At 36.3% G+C, this 23176-nt stretch overlaps 1 protein-coding gene across 1 annotated transcript in view; it reads left to right on the top strand.

Annotated features, from left to right (window-relative positions):
• The first annotated feature begins 259 nt into the window (after window positions 1-259).
• The window catches only part of ADGRA2 (adhesion G protein-coupled receptor A2), a 1412458-nt gene continuing 1389541 nt past the window's right edge, over window positions 260-23176 (top strand). Inside the window, exon 1 of the mRNA XM_044083057.1 lies at window positions 260-1228. Within this exon, the coding sequence (XP_043938992.1) occupies window positions 981-1228 (248 nt within the window). The 5' untranslated portion in view covers window positions 260-980. The remainder of the gene's footprint in view (window positions 1229-23176) is intronic.

Below are 23176 nucleotides of genomic sequence, written 5' to 3'. Positions count from 1 at the left end.
GCGAAGTTGAATCGTTTTGTCAGAAATTCTACTATTTTCAAGAATCGGTAAAAAAAATAAGAGACAAAATCGTGGACGTTCTGCAAAACCTTGGAGAACGGGGCTATACGGTACGGAAATCAGAGATCAAATATATTAGTTGGTGGTGCTAGGCGTGGCATGGGGCTAGGCGTGGGGTATGGGCATCCCGTGGCTAAAGAAAGAAGCGGGCAGTAGGACCCAGCGGCAGGATGCTGTCAGAGCAGAGATGGGATTGTGTAGTCGATGAGTTGCAGCTGGAGCACAATATGACCGTGTGGCAGTCCTGGGAGCCGTCGGGTCTCTCAGCCACTCTTCTGTAAAGGGCTTGACCGTCTGGTCAGTCTGCAGGTTGGGACATCAGAGAAGAAGAAGGCATCACCATCGGGATAAGCAGAAGAGCTGCGCGCTTTGACACATCTGAAGGACTGGGAGAGCCAACGGTTCCCATCGTAGTGTTTCCAGCTCGTAGCGCTGGATCAGATGTTAGAATTTGTAAGTGCTGCTATCCTAAAGTCCAAAGAGAAGTACAGAAATCACACCTCAGGGTCCAGTACACACGAGTGACCCAAGCTTGACTGGATAAGAGCCCCTTGGTTGGGAACTTGAAGAAAGGAGGAGGCGCAGAGGGGCTACGTACTTTTTCCTTTGGATGTCCGGATGCTAAAGCTCCAAAGAAAAGATGTTTTAAGTCGCTGAAGGCATCGATGCTCTAAGGGTTTCTCGCCTACTTTTTCAGTATTGGAAAATAATTTTAAGAAGTTTTCCATTTCTGACCTTTGTGAGCGTGGGTCTGTACTTTTTGGATTATATACTGCAATGGGTAACTTATGAAAACGCTCCTGATGTGGATAAGGGTTGGAAAATAATTTTTTTTTACTTGGGCAACATCTGTGCTTTCTTGCACTGACTGGGCGCTGGGTTTGACTTGCAAAAATTAAAGCCCAGTTAAGGATGGGCTGATGGACACTAAAGTGGGGACTCTGGGTTTCAGGATGGCAGGAACTGTATCTGGGCTGCCACTGGTACTGATCTTACTTCACCTTTGCCCGATGTCCCAGGGCTGTGCGGGTTTGATGAGCACCTGTGCCTGTGTGGAAGACAGGTCCAAGGGTCATGATATGAGCAAATGGGTGAAGGTATACTGTATTGGCGAAGAGCTGCTGGAAGTGCCAGACCCCATTGTGATACCCGAGAAAACGACAACCATGTAAGTAAATCTCGCAATGTATACAGCGTCCATGTGTGCGTGATAAGAGGTTTGGTAGGGGCATGCGTTTTGTTTACAGACAGTGCTTGACCTGTTTGATAAGTGACAAACACCAGTTAAACATTTTTAGAGTGCTATCTTTCTAGTCAGGAAATCTAATCTCAAATCAGTTGCCGATGCTTGCATTTAACAAACTTTAGCTTAACTAGAGACCATGGCCAGTTAAACTACGCCTGGTACAGGGTTGTCACGCCAGCTTCTTGTATACTTTTTTTCAAAAGTAGCTTGTTTTGGACCTAGGCTGCTTTGGAGAAGTGGTTGTACATGTGTGTGTGTGTATATATATATGTATATTATTTTTCTTTGAGCTGCCTGTTTTCAAAATAATCTCACCCATCTAGCCTCACTTAATGATGAAGAGCACACGTCTACGTTTTTCTTTGTTTTGTTCTGAAACCACTCCATATTCAGTAATGTCCACAAGTATTTGTGAGTTTTTGCTGTTCAGCACTGTAAAAATCCGACGACAAACACAGCAAGACGCTGCTTTTTAAACAGCCGTTAACATCTGCTGTTATTTCCAGAGTGAAAATAATGTAAACTGTATAGTGTTGAGGGGTAAGAACAGTAAGGAAGTATGTTTGTAGCTTTTCAGATATACTGTAGGAAGTTCTTTGACATATATCTTCACATCTGTGTTATGTCATGGAATATTTTGCTCATGAGTATGCATAATATAAACTATAAAATGACTGAATTGTACTTGACTGCTTTTTCTGTTTGTTATTCAAACGTGTAGCCAACCCATGCACCCAAAGATACCTGCCAGCCCTTGTCCATGTTGTGCAAGGGATATTAATGTGGCAACCAAAGTTAGTTCATACATGAAGTATGCTGCAGGACAAGGAGATATGGACATTCTTTGCAAGCAAGCCGTCATGGGGTAAGGTTGGTACCTGAGCTGCGGAACCCCCAGTGTTTCTAAATCTCATTTATGTGTGGCAGGTGTTGCTTTTTTGGTGTTTGTTGCACAGCTAGTATTATTGTAGGTTCCCTGGCTGTCTGCATATATTGTTGTAATTAAACTTTCTGAAGTATACCATTGTACATACTTCTTTGTGTTTTACATATTCTTTTTTAGTTAGATATAAAATAATACACCATATATAACAGTACTAATAGTTTTGTTGCTGAACGTGATGGAATTCATCTTTTTTTTGACAGTTGATTATTACCAGATGTGACAGTTTGTATGGCCTTTAGGTCACCAATTATTACTCTTTGTCAGTGGCAGAAATTCAGACTCTAAATATAATGTAATTGCCAGACAAATACAGTTAGGCCATGGGGGGGGGGGGGTCAGCTTTCTTGCAAAACAGAGACAGATGGCAATCACCAAGCTCATAGCCTCACTGAATTCCAACAAATGTTTGAACGCTCATTTTCTTTTTATATACTTGTTAAAACTTTTTTGCCTTTATGCATGTATCTGATATAATTTTCTGTCTGAGCTAGATGAGAAAAGGTAATTTATGGAGCACAGGAGAGTTAAGATAACTAGTTGCATCACTGGAACCACAGTGTTTCCAATCTCAAAAAGGATTATGAGTAATATTTATGTTGGTACTATATATATTTGCAAACCCTAAATATTCTCTGATGCATACAATTCAAGGATTTTGCTGAGAAACTGCAACCCCCCCCATTATTCCATATCATAAAATTCAAGTTTAATATAGATCTAAACAGCTTGGAGCTTGGTTTTATGCAAAATGATTTTTGAAATGCCCAGGAATTCTACTCTGTGTTATATATTCTGGGGACATCTGTGCAGAAAAACAAGTACATGTTTACTAGTATTTGAAGTACTAAAATATTTTATCATTTTCTTTTTTTGTGTAGTCAGTTATAATTTGACTCACATTTTCACTTTTTCCTGTGTGGAAATATCAGCAGTGCGATGAAAAACTGTCGCTTTTTATAACTGTAAAGGCCTAAAGAAAGGAAAAGTTATTTTCTTAGTATTTTTGTGTAAAATTTATTGTGTTTAGAGTTTGTAGCATGTAGCAAGTCAGTAGAGGCCATGACAACTAATTAATTTATGTAGACATTTTTGATAAAAGGGGAATACTGCGTGGGATTTATGTTATTCACATCTCACATTAAAATGGTCTGGCAGTGTGGCATTGAACTGCTAATGAACTTCATCCTGTAGTGCTGGGTTTGATAATGTCAGTCTCAATTTTCCTGATCTGTGACCCTAAGCATGTTATTTAACCAAGCAATGCTCCTGAACTGTCCCTGAAAAAAAGGCACAGCTGCTTAGTGGGTTTACATGTGTAATGAATAAACATAGTTATGGTGAGAGTCTAAGACACTGATCTTAGTTTATTTGTAAGAAAATCTGTTACTTTCATGGGTTGTATGTGGACATCGTACTGCCAGAGGTCACACAGAGACTTTCAGTTTGTATTTATATGCCACAATGGAATGCATAACACATCACAATGCTGAGGTAAAATCAGTGAAACAGAAGTTGTTGTTTGTCTTTCGGCTTTTCCCGGTTAGGGGTCGCCACAGCGGAACTTCGGTCCACTAATGACTGGCAGTAGATTTTCACGAACACCGAGGTGCCAGCTCGATGTTCAACCTTCAACGAAGGCACTCCCTTTCACGCATGTCTTTCAAACGCTCACCCAACCGCGGGGGGGACACACAGAAGGCACTCCCCGCACTCCAGCCGAGAATCGAATGAGAGAACCTCTTGCTGTGAGGCAACAACGCTACCGCTGCACCACCGCGGATGTACAGGTAAAGTAAGCAAGTAAAGTCAATGACTGAAAATCATATTTAACTATTTAGATTTCAAGGGTTGACATGAATTCCATATTCACCTATAATACCTTCCTCAACACATACTATTTCCTTCTGTTATCCTAATCTGACTAATGCTATTTCCTTCTGTGATCCGAATCTGACTACCACATCCACACCACAATCCCAACCTGCCTCCAGAGCAGTTCCTCCTCATGTTCCTTCCAAATCACTACTATGTTGCTGTGTATCCCACAGTCCTTATTAAGGCATAATCAATTAAAGTACACAAGGATGAATTCATCAGATGCCACATCCACCCCACCCCACCTCTGACTTTCCAGATGTTTTGTGCCTTTAGTCCTTGTGAATTTTTGCAAGGGATTATGGGTATGAGCTGCTAATGAGATTCATCCCGCAGTGTGGGGGGCTTGTGTCCCCTCTCAGTCCTGCTTTAGCTGTTGTCTGACTCTAACCATGTCACTTGCTCAAACTGTACTCCCCAGCCTCCACTGAAAATGATCCTTAACCCAGCCTCATTAAAATATTAAAAAAATGTTCCCTTACTTAACAGTATCAGTTTATAAACTGTATTGCACTTGCAAGTAAAATCAGTGTTCATTGCTAACTCAGAAAATAAAAATAAAAAAGTAAAAATAAAGAAATGATCCTTGGTGTACTCTGCAACTCTATCAGTGGAATATAGCATTCTCCACCTTTCTTAAAATAAAAATAAAGTAAAAATAAAGAAATGATCCTTGGTGTACTCTGCAACTCTGTCAGTAGAATATTGCATTCTCCACCTTTCTTGATATAAAATTAATGAAAAAAATAAAAAGGTTTCTTGCACTTTCAATTCTATTAGTAATAGTAAGTAAGTTAGTGGTACTGCAGTATTGTTAACACAAGACTGTAAATGGGAAATTAGCAAATGTCTGTGCTTTTTTATTGGTAATACCAGCCCTTCTACTCATTGAGATCAAATCTCCCTGTAGCAATGGGATCTATGTTCGTGCATTGAAAAAATTACAGCAAACAGCTAATGATCGAATGTTAAACAGTGAAAGTTTAATGTACTGAAAAAGCTTAACAACGAAAAATAATCGAATGGCCAACATCATGAACGTAACCAACCACACCCCCCATAACTATATATACCAACTCCAGGACCGCACTGCAGTTTAGAATAGGGCACATTTAAAAAAAAGATTTCCTTCACTTACCTTATGCATCGCAGTACCTCTTGGCCAACTATGACAGTATGATGAATTATTTTTCACTGTTAAGCACATTTGGTATGTTAAACTTTTGCTGCTTAATGTACACTTATTAGCCATTAGCTTTCATTTTTTTTGATGAGTGAACATAAACCCCTTAAATGATATCCCACTGCCCTAATTGGAGCTTAAAGTGTAAATTCTAAAGGTATGAATGTTACAAGATTTAACACTTATATGAATTATCGGCTGTTAACTAGTCAGCAGGCAAAAACCTATGAGGACTATAAGAGGCCTGAAGTACTGAGTGAGTATGAAAAATATATTAGTGTCAGGGCAGTCAGGCTAGAACATGTTTGTTGTGTATATCATCTACAGACTTTGATAGGTGATTTTGTACCAATGGGAAAATATTTTTAAGGAATTCTATATAGGTTAATGTATATGATGGGGTATGCTTTCAAAGGATTTAATACAGTCAAATCAAAGGTGTTGGTTGGTGAATATTTAAATGTATAATGTTGAGTCTATAGAATTCTGTTATATAATGAGAGAGCATTTTTGCACATCACAAGTATACACTGTAGTAGCATATACATTAGGAGAGACCTAGAATATTTAGTGATCCTTGTGGAGAAAAAAAAGGTGATCTTTGGTGGACTTTTTTTTTTTTGGCAACAAGTATTTTGGTGTTTAAATTTAAGTTATGGGCAGTAAATTAAAATAAATGTTCCACTGTCTCCCCGAGGTAGTGAAAAATGTTTGACTTGGCAAGCCAGCAAGGGCTGAGAGTGGAAATGTGCTGTCAGCATATCCATAAAACAAACTAGACACAGTTTTGCTGTTATAATTCCCAGGTCATAACAATGAAGGATGACCTGATCTGTTTATGGGGAGAAATTTCTGCCAGTTTATCATGCTATATTTTTTTCATGGCAGCAAGTTATGGCTTTATGAAACAACATCATGACTTCTGCTGAGGCATATGACAGTGATAAAATGATCATAAAGGAAAAATGTTTTCATACATATTTCCCCCATTTTAACCAAAATTGGAACAGAAGTACTTAAATATATAAATTATTGTTTATTCTGTTTTCAAGACAGCTCATCAGTCTTTTTTTAAACACTGAACGACTAACTTACAGGTTAATGGTCTACCATCATACTCAATTCTCCATGATATTGCTTAACTGGCCATGATATTGCATAATACTCCTGATTTTGCCATATGTTTTTACCCCGTGCCTTGTAAAACTTTGGATTTTGTGTAACTTCACTTAGGACTACAGTTAGTCAGTCACTGATGCAATAAGTTAGAGTTTAATACTTTTTATTGTTTAGAAAATGTATGTTAATGCAAACCTATTGTTTTATCAACTTTTAGTAAATTAGAGTAATACTTCAAAAATCTCCATGATTTGGGGTTTTTGCCATCCCATTATTTTTGATTTTTCTCAGAATTCTTGAGCAAGGAATATGAACGGTATGCCTGCTATACCATCTAGTTTCTTGTTCTGCTGCAATTGAAAGATTTTCTGTACATATAGAGCACTTTTTGAAACCATGTGTATTTGTATCTGCTATGATACTTTATTGTACTGATCATATGGACAGATGTGTCCTTCTGTAGCCTAGTACTCTACTTCCCCTATAAATGAGTCTGTCCTGGCCCTGGTAGTAACAGGCTAGCATTGGGTTTACTGCCCCAGCTTATGATTGTCACACAGTGTCTGCTGTTTTTGTGCTGGACTTCCTATTGTCTCTAGTAGAATTACTGCTCAGTAACACTGTAAAACCTTTTACCTGGTCCTGCTGGGGAAGAGTGGGCAAATTCAATTATTTATTTATTTTTTATGACCAGCCTTGGTCACTCTGGCTAGTGTCTGAGCCCCAGCCTCTGTCCACAGGATCTGCAGCATTTTTACATTTGTGTACTTTAGCTTCCCAAAGAGGCATTTACTGTTACTCAGTCAGCTTTATGTCTCTGTACATACTACAGCCAAGGTCATACCACCATGATTAAAACAGAAACACATTTTTTCTCTTTCCTTTCTACTGGTCTGATCTTTCAGGTTGTATGTTTAGAAAATGGGCGTGTCAAAACAGGGCTCCCACTGCAGTCATTCACATTGTATGGTATATCTGATATGATTATATACCTCAGACTGATTTACTAGATAGTGGTGATCTTGTATGCAGTAGATCAGGTGACAAGGCATAGTGTTAGTCTTATAAAGCAGAAGAGACATAATGTTAAGTGAATGTTGGCATGGTCTAGTTTTCTTTATCCTGTATGCATACCTGTCAACTATCCTTTTTTTTTTTTTTTTTTGCAGAACACCCAGATCTTTGCATCATATTTTTGGCCTGTTCCTCATAAAATCTGTTGTTTTATGATAAATGATTGAATACTGAAGTCAATAAATAATGACATACATTTGAGTTTCTGACTGCATCTCAATCAGAAAATGTGTGCTAATTCAAAACCTACCATTCTATGAACTTTTTAAGTTTATAAAGAATATTTCAAATTTGTCCTTATTTTTTGGCTTTCCCCATTATTTTTGGCTTTGTCCAGATTTCTGGTCCTTAGAGGTTGAGAGGTATGCCTGCATGTCTGTGTAGCACTCCCAAGGTCTGGATGTCTGTATGGTGCCAAGGTGTTTTAACATATAAGACAGAAAACAGAAACAAGAGTCATCTCAGTGGATTTAAGATTCTGTAAAGGTGTGGCTGTTTCTTACATGAAGTGATTGCAAGTACGAATGTACCCACTAGTATGCTTGTTTTTAGTGAAGCTTGTGATAAAAAAATATTCCTGTTTACGTCATTCAAATAATGACAGAATGATATCCTTTAATGGGACCCATGACGCTACTGTGCACATAAAAGCACTCCGTACCCCTTCTGAAAAATTGTGTATTTGCAAATATTCTGTTTTTAAAATGGGAATGGATGACATATCCTGTAGTACATTCAAACATATTCCAAACATTATCTTATTTGTTTGAATATAATTAAGGTACTGGAATGAGTATTCCATCCTATAGGTGTCAAGCAGCCAAAGACTGAAACCTACTTACGTTTTCGCTAATGTTAGTCTTGCCCTATCCCCAGTTGCAGAAAGAAGTAATTAAACCATTGACATTGTGCCAGATACCAAACCTTCAAAGTGCCACTTGGTTTAAGTCAAGAAAATGAGCTTTTCTTTTGCCTGAAGCACTAAAAATTACCAGTCATAGTGTGGTCAGCCCCTATTCACTGTGAACTAACCAGCATTAAATTCCAGTCACCCAGAGCTGTTTTTCTTAGCTGTTGGGCTGCCATCTTACTTACAGTAGTGACAGATTACCTGTTTGGAGATTGGCTACAAACTATTTGCTGTCGCTCATGTTAACAGACTTTTTATATTCATTGTATTTTACTCTGCATATAAACAGAGACTCACAGCTTTGGCTGTTTGATAAAAATTTTCACATCTTTTTTTTAACCTGGAGATCTAGGGTACACATCCAAATTGTAGTAGGTCAAACATAGTTTATAGAGATACAAGTAGATGAAAGTGCATTTAGTGCTAAGTAGTTTTGTGTGGGGGCAAATCCCTAATCTACTTTCACAAGGGCCTTGCTAGCTAGTTAGTTAAATTTAGGGTCACTGTTCCTTTGGAGGGCTATTTCAACAGTTCCATTCAAGCAATTAAATTGCTTTTAGCTGTATGTCCTTCTACCCCAACTTGACTTCTGAGGGACCTACAGAATAAAGGGGACATAAAATGCCAACATATTTATATTTAGGAAGGCACAGAAAAGGGCAGAATATTTATACTTATTGAGGAAGTACATTTAGTATATTTTGCACATAATACTTTGTTACCAAAGAATGGGGTGTGGGATTTGTGAAAATGTTTTGGGGCATGGTGGTACATACCTCATCAAAGGCAGTAAGGTGTAAGTGGTAAGGTAGTGAGATTATGACGGTTCTTAATGAGGCATGTATTGAACAACTTTTGCTTTGTTATAAAGTAAGGTAACAACAGTATGCTGATAAATGCCTATGTGGCTCTTTACAGAGGACTTTGTAAGCCAAGCTCTAGATACAGTTTTTCAACTCCATATTTAGAAGGTTGTTGTTGTCTTTCGGCTTTTAGGGACCGCCACAGTGGAACTCCGGTCCGCTAATGATTGGCAGTAGATTTTGACAAACGCCGAGGTGCCAGCTCGACGTTCAACCTTCAACAAAGGCACGCCCATTTACGCATGTCTTTCGAATGCCCACCCAACTGCGGGGAGGACATGCAGACTCCACACAGAAGGCACACCAGCCGAGAATCGAATGGGAGAACCTCTTGCTGTTAGGCAACAATGCTACAGCTGCACCACCGTGGAAGGTACTACTGCTAAATACCCTTGCTACAGAATTGTCCATAACACGTTGTTCAGAGGTTGGAAGATCAGCCTCACTGAAAACATTCCTACAAATAAATCCCATTCTGGTTAATTTTGCTAGAATTTCATCAGTAATGTAGCTTTACAAACAATGTTGTACTCATTCCTGTGACAGTGAAGTTGAACTTTGTATAATTGCATGACAAAAGAGATTAGGGAGACAGACAGACTTTTGCATAGATTTTCTTTTCTGTACCCTGACAATGTCAAACTTTGTCTCAGTTCCACCAGTAGCTCTCACTCCATCTGCCTGTCGAATTTATATAGAGAACTGGCTAGCAGAATCCCTTGTGGTTGTGCCTTTAGGCAAATTTTGCACTCTGTCTCAGACAAAAGCGCAAACATGAAGCAAAGAAGTACTGTCAATGCACTGTATAGCTGTGTGTGCATTTGTGTGTGCATGTGTGTGTGTGTGTGTGTGTGTGTGTGTGTGTGTGTGTGTTTTAATTATTTATTTTTTTTTACAAACCATGCAAATACTGTTAAATTATTGTGTATTGTTTTTATAGTTGGTGTGAATTAGTGTACATTTCTTCTTCAGAAATGCAAATTATGGAAAGTAAATGCCTTACAGTGCCCAGAATATTTAAGCGTAACTAGACATCTTACATTTTGTATCCTTTGCATTTCAACTGTTTATAGTATTCTTTTTCCCTTCCAGCTTCCATCTTTGACATGTACATAGTGTAGTTTAAATATGCATGCCTATTAAAATTCTAGGTAGTATAATTAAAGTTTTGTAATAGCTTATGAAGGGAGTATATAATAACTCTGAAGAAGTATCTTGGGGGATTCCCCCTACTCTAAAGGTACAGTGGTCTTGGAGTTAGCAGATGTAGGGAATATATTGTTGCACTGTAATTGTCTTGGAACTACTTTGAAAACTCTTTGCTGGATAAAATTGTGTTTTTTCTTAGTGCCATGCACTGCAATATTGACTGTCACTGTTCAGCTAAGGAACCTCCAAATTTTCATTGTTCTTTAAGCATACATGCTCAAATATTCCATGCTCAATGCAGTGCTAGCAGTTTAGACAATTGTCAAATCACCTGTATAATGCCTTTGGGATGTGGAGAAATCCAGCAATGAACTCTGTGTGAGCATTTTTTTGTTGGTCTACTTTTGTTCAGAAGGTTTTTTTTTTTTTGTAGTAATATGTGGTACCAACTGTATAATGTCTTGTCTGTATATATGTCTATATCAAAGCGATGCAGATCTCCCATCAAATGCCTTTGTAATAGGCTGGATTGGGAAGTGACCTACTATATAATCTACACATTAATAGCAATAAAAAACTTACAAGCAGCTATGCCTGTTATATTATATTAGTTTTTTAATTATAGTAGTACATACAGTTTTTGTGCAAAAAAAAAAAAAAAAAAAAAGAAATACAAAAGAGTAGCATTCTAAAAATTTTATAGTAAAAAACATTTAAAGAAGAGTATCTAAAACTAAATGAATTATTTTCTTAAAAGTATATAGAGATGTTCAGAAAACATTTAGGAAAATCACTTGCTAGGATTTATGAGAAGCCTTTTTCCTATATAAAGGTTCATTATAAGAGAAAAATAAACCACAACTTATAACATATGAATGAAGTACTAAGAGGAAAAAATACTGATGAATTTTATAGGCTTTTAATAATAAGAGAAATTAAACCGTGTCTTTTATTAAAAGAAATCCCAGCTCTTTATATTGTAAACAATGAAGCATTCTAAAAATAATCCCAGCTCTTTATATAGTAAACAATGAAGTATTCTCTTACATAAATAAGTAACGTAGCATAAGGCATCATGGTATGAGGAGTTCTGTCTCACAAATAAAGCAGAGGAATGTTGTTTCCGTATGGGAAGAAGTATTATTCAGACTATGCTTTCAGTCAGAACAATTGCATGTCTCTATCTTCCTTTTTTCTTTGTATTCCAAGCTATTTGGCCACATTTTTCAGAGACAGATGATCCAGTTAAGGACTGGCTAACATATTCTGGTGCACATCTGTCTGAGGTGATTGAATTCATATGGTTTTAAGTCACAAAATGTAAACAAAGGTATGTGTACATCACAAGCTGACTTTCACATTTTCTTTCTACAAAGTTACACTTTATAGACAGATATATATTCCAAGTGTGTGTGAGGGCACATATTTAATTTATTTTCTTTAATGAACAACCATAGTGAAACTGTAGTAAAGACCTAAGGTCACTAGAAGACCTTGAATTAATTTTTGCTTAGATTCTCCAGAATTGGGCATAACCGCCTAATAGGAGTCACGCACCTTCAAACATGCAGTGACCCCTAGAAGGTATGTAGCATCCTTAAATGTTTATTACTCCAGACATCCTCCAGATGTGAAACTTTTGACCCCAAAATACTCACGCTATGTAATAGTGTTTTGTATAAGAAGCTAAGACAGACTATTGAAGTATGCTATAGGTTGCATATCCTATTACCTGTTCTGTAACTAAATGGTGTGTTTGTTATGTTTACTGCAAGTACATTTTATTGTTATATTTTAAAATCTGTAGCAGTGGGTTGTATTCTGATTAAACTTGTATAGCTACATCTCACTATTGTATGATGGTGCCTTGTTTCACAGTGGTGGAAACCTGGTTCAAAAGAAACATCTAGAAGTTTGAAGACAGATTCATTAATGTACTAATTGCATAGCATGTATTGCTCTGTTCAGTCATACAGCTTTATGGCAAACTGCTAACACTCTTCAGAAAAGAAATAAGTCCACTTATTATCTAGCCAATTCAGTTCTAGGTGAAATAGTAGGCATGTCTGAAGCAGGATGGTGATGATCAATCCATAACCCCAAATAGGGTCTATATTACATATCCGAACGCTTAAATGTTCGAATCGCTAAAGATCGACCTTTAGCGATCAAATGTTCAAATGTTCAAACATGTAATAAAGTAATATTAAAAAAAAGAAAATGGAAAGGGTTTAAGCAGGGAGGCACCCCCCACACCCCTGCTACTTAAATGTACCAACTCCAAGATCGCACTTCAGTGCGCTACAGTGCGGAAACGGAACATTTCCCATTCCCTACACTGTAGAGCAATCTCGGAGTTGGTATATTTAAGTAGCGGGGGGTGTGGGGGGGTGCAGCCTCCAACATGGGGGATGCAAGGGGCCTTGCCCCCCCCCGTATTTACACCCTTTAGTTTTTTTTTTAATTTTTATTCATATTCAAACATTTAAATGTTCGATCACTGAAGGTCAGTCTTTAGCGATTCGAACATTTAAGCATTCAGATGTGTAATATAGACCCCCCAAATATGTTTTTCTTGAAACTGTAAAAAAAAATGTTCTGATCCTATTTAAGTTGACTGGGAGGAGATGGAAAGCCCTGTTCATAACACAGCTATGTGTCAGTGTATGTGTGTGTAAAATGTCTAGCACCCTTTCCTTTTTTAGCCCTTGTTTGTTTTCCAAATGGTTTAGTTATACCACGTTAACATAGGTTCTATGCATTCTGTTTGCATCATATTGTTATTTATTTACTTATTTTTTGTAACTTTATTGTATTATTATTATTTATATTATGACCTTTTCTTTTGGTATTTATTATCAGGGCTTATTTAGTTTGACGTTCTAAAACTTATCACTAAGAAGCTTAACTTTTCACCTCATTGCCAAACTAATTACAATTCAAAATGGCAACTTCAGGAAAAAGTAAGTAACAGTAAAAAGTTAAACATATTATGTGTTCTTTATAAGGATGAAGACAGAAGTAAACAAAAGCCATAGCTGGCTCTGTGAAAACCTGAGATTTTACAAATAAAGTTGCAGAATAACTCTGTAGTCCTGCAAGTACTGTTCCTGCATGTTCAGCTATGCTTTTGGCTGAATGTATAATAACATGTCGCTATAAGCATTAATAAAAAAATGCTCATCTGTCATGAAAGTGGTAGAAACCCACTCTGGTTTATGGAGCCATTTGCAGAAGTTTTGTGACTTCTGGCCATCCACAGAAGTCCATTGATACAAGCTGAGTATTTTGCCATTACCCAGGGTCAGTCCCCCCCCACAGATCATTCTGTCTGAATCCTTCCCTTTTTCACCAATACGTGCCTTCACTGAAACCTCTGCAATGTTATACAGTACTGTTCTCGTGTGTTTCTCAGTGACTTGGTACCTTCCCTAAAAGATTTAGCATCATTATGAAGCTGAATTTTTTTGAATGATTTCAAAATGTACTGGAAGATCATCAACAACTGTAATTTGAGTAGGGTTTTCATGGACCAAGATCCAATAACCAATCATCCTTATGTGGTTGCAGCCAATTATGGAGGCTCACTATATACCTCTTAGAGTCAATATTCCCATGTGGAATAGTGGGATGCACCTGGCTGGTTCAAAGTGCATGAAGCAGATGATCATCGGCTAAGCAACAAACTAGGAAGCAAGAACAAGGAAGTACAACTAATGTACTATGCATAAACCATATTATGTAGTTTTCATCTATTGTCCCATTCCCAGTTCTATATTTTGAATATGAATTTGAAGCTGATTTGATAGATAAGAGTGTATGATTTTTAGTTTTGTTGGCTTTTTGAAATGATGCTGTGAAAACAGAATCTGTATAGCTTAACCATTAAATTTAATCCCATTTCCTTGAACTTGTTGTGGCTATTTATTTTTGTTATATGCCTGGAAAAAGGTAACCTCTTCTGTATGATAGCCCAATACATACTATTTACATCCCTTTATTCTCACAATGAGTACTCTTTACGTGGCAGGATTTGATCATCCTTCTGGAATACAGTGAACTCCAGAGATTTGTTGTATTCCTAACCGCAGAGCATGACGGCTTCCACTTAGTGATTCCTACCTCTCTTTTTGTCTGCCACTGTTTCTCACTACATGAGTACTGTGCTCACCTTTGAACTTATGTATTGATGAGGCATGTCTGTTCGTCTCACTCTCCTTTGGCCATTATAATACTAGGAGTACATCAGGTAGCACATTTCCTCACATCACAGCATCCCCTTGCTCTATTTGAGGATTTTCCTCTGCCACTAACAAGCCACTAGCCCTCTGTATTTGCCTCAGTTTGGTTTCTTTCTTCATGGCCTCCCTCAGTCATGTGTCTCATGTTTTCTCCTCTATTTTTTTTTAATTTTATTCTGCTTTTTAATGAGATTGCTGTGCTGACCCTGAAAGGACCATCTTTTGAAAAGACTTGGGAAATGCAAAGTTACAATCATGTAGAAAGTGTATATGTGTATATATATATATATATATATATATATATATATATATATATACACACACACACACACACATATACACACACACACACACACAGACATATATGTATATATAAAAATGTGTGTGTGCATATGTTTATACCTCTCTCTCTCTATATATATATATATATATATATATATATATATATATGAAATGGGTTTACTTCAAGTGCTAAAAATGCCAAAAGTTCAAGCACTTAAATTACCAGATAATTAGTTTTAAAATGAACTTTTTCAGCATTGCTGGCATTTGGATACGCGAGATTGCGCCTCAGTGGAGACTGGAATTTGCCCTTTCCTCACAGTAGTTTTATATTGAAGTTGATATGTATATATATATATATATATATATATATATATATATATATATATATATATATATATAATTTAAAAAGGTGTGGGGGTGAGGGAGACTTGACCCCTGCAAAATATAGGTTTTCTTTTAGCTTGTTTTTGTTTTTTGAATCATTGCGATTCAAACTATTTTTGATGTCTAAGTGCTCAAACTTTTTATAGTTTGAGCATGACAAGCTTACACACATACACACACACACACACACACACACATATATATATATATATATATATATATATATATACATATTTATATATATATATATATATATATATATATATATATATATACACACACAGATGTCCATATATCGCCATATATATGTATATGTAAGTGTGCGCGTGTGTGTGTGGGTGTGTATATATATATATATTTATTATATGGAGATAGATGTGTATGTCAGCACAGGTATGTACATTAACATGCATTACAATCAGTCTCCTGAGTTAAGCAGCTGTCACTGTGCAGTTATGTCATGAAATGTGAGTCTGTACTTGCCATATGAAGTCTTCTTCTGGGACAGACTTCCACAGTGATAGTGTAGTTCTTTTTGATACTGGGTTTCACATACATAGTGCACCATAGGACTGTGTCAAAAATATTAAAGAAAAGTTAACTTATTACTGTTTATTTAAAATACATTAGAAATAATGCAGTAAGAATGGTAGTTATAGCAGTTTGTGATCTTCTACTGAGAAGAAAGTATGTACTTCTTGTTTAGACAGGAAATGGTTCCTACAGTGCATACATACATGTTTGTGTATGTTTATTGTCTCTCTATGTGTTTTCATGTGAGTGTCTACATGTTCAGGAGAGTCAACACTACTGTTCTTAGCTTGATAGTCAGATGAGGTTAGGATTCACCTTTTCATTTTTCAGTGTAAAAGATAATGAAATGAAAAAATTTGCTTCATTACATGAATGGAAGAAACTATTTTTTATTTCTGAAAGTGATTCAACTATTTCCACACCGTGTGTCATTGCCTGACATACATCTTAAATTCTGATCTTCACAAACACACATATACTTGGTACCTGCTATGAAATATGGTTCTGGGAATGTCGACTTATGCTATATCTAATGTTACTCCATAACAGTGTTCAGTAATATTACCCCTACTACAACATATGGTGACCTCAGAATTAGTATACAGGTAGACAGATAGATAGAATCCTAAGTTTTACAGCAACATTGCAGAATTTGCTCTTTTGGAGTTGGAATTGCAGTTTATTTTTCACTTTATGCCATATCACCTTTTCTCATGAAAGAGTTGTGATATTGAGCCAGAATATTTTAGTGCGTCTTGTACATTTTCCTGAATCACTATTGTAATAGATGAGTAAACTCCTTTAGGAGGTCTGTGGGACCTGTCATCCAGCTGTCTGGTTTAGTTTGCTTTGTCTCCTTTCAATATTTGTGTTACTTTTAGTTATTTTAGGTTCTTGCTGTTTCACATTTGGTGAAGCAGGTGTTAGAATGTGTTAAACTTTGTGTGAGTTCTCATTATTTACTGTGGCCACCTGGTCAGCGAATATATGTATCACATTGGTTTTACCCATGCAGCTGTTCATTTTGCAAATGAGGTCTGTAGCATCCCTTCTGTTCTTGCTGTCACATTTTAAAATGATATAAAAGAATAAATAAGTACCTAGTGTAATAATTCAATATATACTCATAGTTCTTGCTGGTCAAAGTGTAAAAGATTGGTTGCTAGCAAAGTATTATAATCTAACTGAAAACAGTTACAAAAATATATTACTACTTTTAGTAGATCTGACATTATAGACATTTCAGAGAAAAGCATGCTGAGCTATGAGTTAGGGTGGGTAAATAGCCCTTTTCAAGTAGGAAGTAGGCTATGTTTTACTGTATTTTGGAATGTAGATGGAGTGAGGTGGTATACAGACATATGGCACACTTGTTATGCCTAACCTAATTGAAACATTTACAAAGAAAACAAATTATTTTCTTCCTTCCTTTTTCATTTTTGAAGTCTATTTGGGAAGTAAATTGCTTCCAGAATTAAGTTAAAAGAGGTCCCAGAGGATGCCATGATTTTGCAGAGAAGTGTCACAGTAACACTGAGAAGCACAATATGAAAACAAATCATAGAAGACGCTAGAAGGAAAGGGATATATTTCCACATATTGAATGATCATGTAGTCAAAATGAAAAAAATGACAGACTAAAAACTTTCTGAGCTAGACAGTCTGATTCTTTTCATTTCTAAATTTACTGATTTCCTATCAAAATAAGTCACTGGGCTAGAGTAACTTGGTAAACAAAGAATGCATAACTAAATATAAAATAAAAGAAGTAAAAAAGAGAAGTAAATAGTTCTGATGTGTGTTTTGTATAGATGGGTGGAGTAAAGAAATCTAGTAACATATAGAAAGTTATTTTTACAGTTAAAACCCGCATTTGAGCACAGGCATAACATTTACCACAGTGCTTCAACTAATGCCTCGTTGGGAGTAGCAGTGTGGGAGTTATGAACACTGCCATTTCTGCAACAGCCTATGGCATTACAGTATCTAATGGCAGACACCTGGCCATTGAAGGCTCGTTGCAGGAGAAACATGAAATTATAGGCTGACTCAGATTAAAAAATAGCAAAAATATTTTCTTGACAAAAAATCATTAAAGAATTGTCATGTGTTTCAAACTAGACTAGAGTAACTCAACCAATACCACTTTGTTTGCATACTTAATATACCTCACATCCTGCGATAAGACCAGAAGCAGTGTGTAATGTATTGCTTTTCATTTGTTTCACACTGATCTACATCTACTAACCAATTAATCAGTCAGTTACATAATATTTACAGTGTTTAGCTTGAATTTTCCCTCTCGGATACTTCCTAGTGACTTATTTCAAAGAGACTTTAATATATAGTGTTACAGATGACACAAATTACTTAGGCATACTGTTTCACGCATGACTGTTTTGATACCTTTTATGTTGTAAAAACTTCATTTTGAGTTATGGACAGATTAAGACATTTATAAATGCATTTTTGACGCATGGTAATAAATTACCTTAGCACTGCAAAGGATACCAGACAGTTAAAAATACTCTTTAGCCAGACTGCACTGTTTGTGGGAGTACGTGACATTCTGGCCCCACTGTTCTTTATACCTTGATGAAGCAGTACTGTTATGGTCAAGAGCAACAGGATAACTCTAAACAGGAGGCCCTACAGTTAGAGAGGAAGGCCTTTCCAAGTTGCATTCCCTTGGTTTCCACCATGGTATCTTTTTGGAACATACACACAATAATTTTATTTTTGCTGAGCAACAGTACATAATGAAATCTGTTGTGGCTGATAGGTAATATTAGCAAGTGTACTGATTCCAGATGTATGTTTTATAGTATTCGCTATTTCATTAAAATCTATGATGAATTTGACCATCTAACCTAGGTTTGTGACTGATTAATGTAGACATGAATATGCTCACCACCGCAGAGAGCTGGCTTTCATTACCTGTAAAAAGAAGTATGGGACAAACACAGATATATGTGTGTAGATGTATATATTTATATCTATCCATCTCTATCTATTTATATATGTATATATATATATGTATATATATATATATATATATATATATATATATATATATATAATATGTATGTGTGTGCGTGTGTGTGTGTGTACATAGATATATATATATATATATATATATATATATATATATATATATATATATATATCTTACCTGTTTCCTGTAAAGTTTTGATTGTCATCAGGATTTTTGTAAAGGAATTATACTTTTTGACCATTTAACACTGACAGAACTGAAGAAACACAGACAGACAGGTTCAAATGCAGAAGTCAGGAGAGCTGTTAAGCATTTTCAATATAAACTCAGCTTTTTCCGATTACTGTTGTAATTGGACTGTTGTATTGTAGATGTGCATGTCTCTCTTAGTGATGAAATGATACACCCAACCCAGCACCACTAGAACTTGTATATGATGTGTGTGTGTGTGTGTGTGTGTGTGTGTGTGTGTGTGTGTGTGTATGCGTGTGCATGCAGTGGTATACCAGATACTCCTGTATATGCTAACTCCACAGTCAGACACCTGCAAAGAAAGTGAAATACCCTGAATAGTGCAATAGTTAATATGCTGCACTTTGATTATAGCATACTTCGATCTAATTCATTACTGATGATGTATACCATAAAATCTGCCCACAATGTAATGTACCTGTGACCAGATATATGAAACACACATATATACACACACAGGTCTACTTTAGTAGACCGACATTTCACTTACCCAACTCTCACATCACCGAGACAAAATGACTGACAAACCCAGATGACTGACATCTGGAACATTGACTTTCCACTCAAGGTAATTAACCTCTTGGCCATCCTGTTGAACTTTGCCCCCTACCTCCTGTAGTACTGCAATCTTAGAGTTGGTATATTTAGTTAGGGGGGTATGGGGGATGAAGCCCTCCACATGGGTGGGTTTAGTTTTGTTCAGTTTATTTTTTTTTCAGGATGGCCAAGTGGTTACTTACCTCAAGTAGTAAGTCGGTGTTCCAGATGTCGGTCTTCTGGGTTTGTCAGCCCTTTCATCTCAGTGACGTGAGAGTTGGGTAAGTGGGATGTCGGTGTAGTGAAGTAGATATACACACACACACACACACACACACATAGATATATGTATATATATATATATATATATATATATATATATATATATATATATATATATATATATAATTTGTATAGATAGATGTTTCCTCCCACCTTCCAAAGACATGCAGTATGTAGACTGGACACATTAAATTGGCCATAGGTATGACTGTGTGTGTGAGTGGGGTGTACCCAACCCCATGTGTGTACATGGGAGGAGGGTTGGGTGCCAGGCTAGCAACTGCAAAAACTGTAACCATTACAGAAACAACGAGTGCTGGAGAGCAGTCATTGCCTGATGTGCTGATTAGCATCTAAACAGAAAGAGAGAGAGGTAAGAGAGATACATAGATAGATATTTATGAGTATGCATAGGTAGAATAGCTAGGCGAATAGAGCAGAATACTGTAAACTTACAATGTCAAGTAACATAGCACTGATGAAATTATCCACAAATAAAACGGAGCGGAGATCAAAAATCAGTTGGTTTCAGTAAATTTATTCAAGCCACAAAGAAAACACGCTTTATTGTTTTGGTGTCCATTTTCCTTGTGGCTTGAATAAATTTACCAAAACCGACTGATTTTCGATCTCCGCTCCATTTTTTCAGCACATTTTTTGTGGATTATTTGTTTGATTCGGTTGTGGTTCTACTACTTTATTGGTTTATTGATGAAATTATATTGAGGGAATGTTTAGCTGAGGATACCAAAACACACAAAAACAATTTTTTTGCAGTGATAAACCAAACAACTTAAATGTAACATCTCCAAGACTGTAAAACAGGAAGGAAAACAAGAAACTTCCTTAACTCTACTGTTTGCATATCATGCAAAGAATGCTGCAAGTATGATGACAAAAGATGAATTGATCAAACAACCATTTTAATTTTTTTACTCAAAGAAACTTTTATTAAAATTTTTTCCATATCTTCAAATAGATTGAACCATAAATAGTGAAACATAAAAATAATATAACATAATCAACTAGTCAACTATTTATAAAATAAACTCTATACAATTGCCTAAGTATACAATCTATAACATCGTATGTTTCCATATACAACACGCAATTTGTATTAAGATGCTATGCTGACTTATCAGTTCAATTAGTTTTGTCCAATATTTTGTCAGCTTTCTCCCAATAAGTGATGTATGATGTTGTCTTAAGGTCTGTATTAAAACTACAAAAGCTCAGTTCGGCGAATGGCATTTTACATAGAAAATGCCGTTCAACGAACTGTTATTGTGAGATCGCAGTACAGTGAAGACTGGAAAATGTGCCCTTTCCTCACTGTAGTGCGATATTGGAGTTGGTATATATATAATTAGTGAGGAAAGCTAGTTTGACGAACGGCATTTTCGAGGGTAAAGCCATTCGCTGAACTGACTTTTCATGGTTCTAATGTACACCAGTTGTCTAATCAGTTCTTTTCTTTATGGTTGCTATTTACATTTGAGACACGAAGGCTGCAATTTTCTTGAAATCCTGAAAAGTTGGTGGTGCTTTATTCTTCCAGTAAGTTGTTATGGCTTTACCTGCAGTGGCAAGCAATGTCCACAGTAAAGGATATTTTACTTCCGGACACATTGTGGTATGGGTACATTAAACAAAACTAATGACTTGGTTAACTGAAAAGTATAATTAAAAATTGTTTGAAAAAATAATTAATTTCAAACCAATATTTAATCAGTGCATGGCAATCAAAAAACATTCCCAATTTGCTTTTGTATGCATTTTGCATCTCTAACAATCAATATGTTTCTTATATATATTAGTTCTAATCTATGAGGGTTAGAAAGGATCTGTTTAGGAATTTCCATGCATAGTTTCCACTGAACTGACTTGGTAGTAAGGCTTGGTGATAAGAGGTTCATTTCTTTTTCATTTTTTATCAAAATCCTCTTGATTATAATAATTCCAATAAGTATTATTGGTACAGTTCTTTGTTTCTTTAAGTGTCTTTTGAATTTTGGATAGATATCCTTGTCCTTTGTAAGTATTATTTATTAAAAGTATCACAAGATCTATGAATTTAGGAATATTATTTTTAAAAGTTGGAGTTCCAGCTTATTTGTGATGTACTGTGTTATTTGTTGTATTGGTAGCCACAATTTATCATCTAACTCAAGTGTCCTTTTGATTTGATCCAATGTGAGTAGTTGATACCAATAAATCACTTCTTTTTCTTTAAGCTCTTTAATTACATTTGAATTAAAGGTAGTTATACATTCTTGTGTACAAGCTACAGGATATAATATAAGAACATGTCTTTATATCTGGGCTCGTGTTTATATATTTTCTAAACAGGATTATTGTTTCAGTAACAGTTATAGACTTTGTTTTAATACTTTTATTAAATATTGTGCTACCTCTTATCACATTATAAAATACTTTTGTTGTGTTTATATCCTTACCCTAATCAAAAAACTAAAACCCACCACACTATTGGCTGACCAACTTCCTGCTGAATACCTACAAAAATCAGCTGACGCTATTGCATACTGGGTATCGATACTTGTCAATTGAACCATAGAAGAAGCTAAAATTCCCACTATCTGGAAAATATCCTATGTAATCCCACTCCATAAAGGAGGTAGCTCTACTGAATTCTCCAACTGTAGGCCTATAGCTAAACTCTCTCCACTTGCAAAGATTATGGAAAAATGTATTCAGAGACAGTTCATGCACCACCTAATCCATAACCACCTCATGGCAGATACCCAGCATGGTTTCAGACCTTACCACAGTACTACTTTAGCCTTTACCAACACCATAAACCATAATCAAAACATTAACTGTATATTTTCTGCCCTCTTCTTGGATCTCTCCAAGCCATTCGATATGGTTGACCAACAACTATTAATCCACACCCTGCAAACACTCAGTCTAGATCCTAAAGCCCTTCAATGGTTTAAATCCTATCTAAGTGGTAGACAGCAGGCTGTTCTTTGGCAGAATAAACTGTCTAACCTACTACCTAACACCCTTGGAGTACCACAAGGTTCAGTACCACAAGGTTCTATACTAGGGCCCCTGTTAATTTCCATTTTCATCAACAATATGAATAATGTCATCCCAAAAGTCAGCTGTATCCAATATGCTGACGACTCTACCCTGATTTGCTCGACCACATCCCCAATAGAGGTACAGTTAGCCACCCAGACCTCCTTTAACACAATAGAAAACTGGCTTTCCCAAC

Source organism: Protopterus annectens, chromosome 9.part0 (genome assembly GCF_019279795.1).
Source record: "Protopterus annectens isolate FY-2018-M chromosome 9.part0, PAN1.0, whole genome shotgun sequence".
Lineage (NCBI taxonomy): Eukaryota > Metazoa > Chordata > Ceratodontiformes > Protopteridae > Protopterus > Protopterus annectens.
This window is presented reverse-complemented; position numbering and strand designations above follow the sequence as displayed.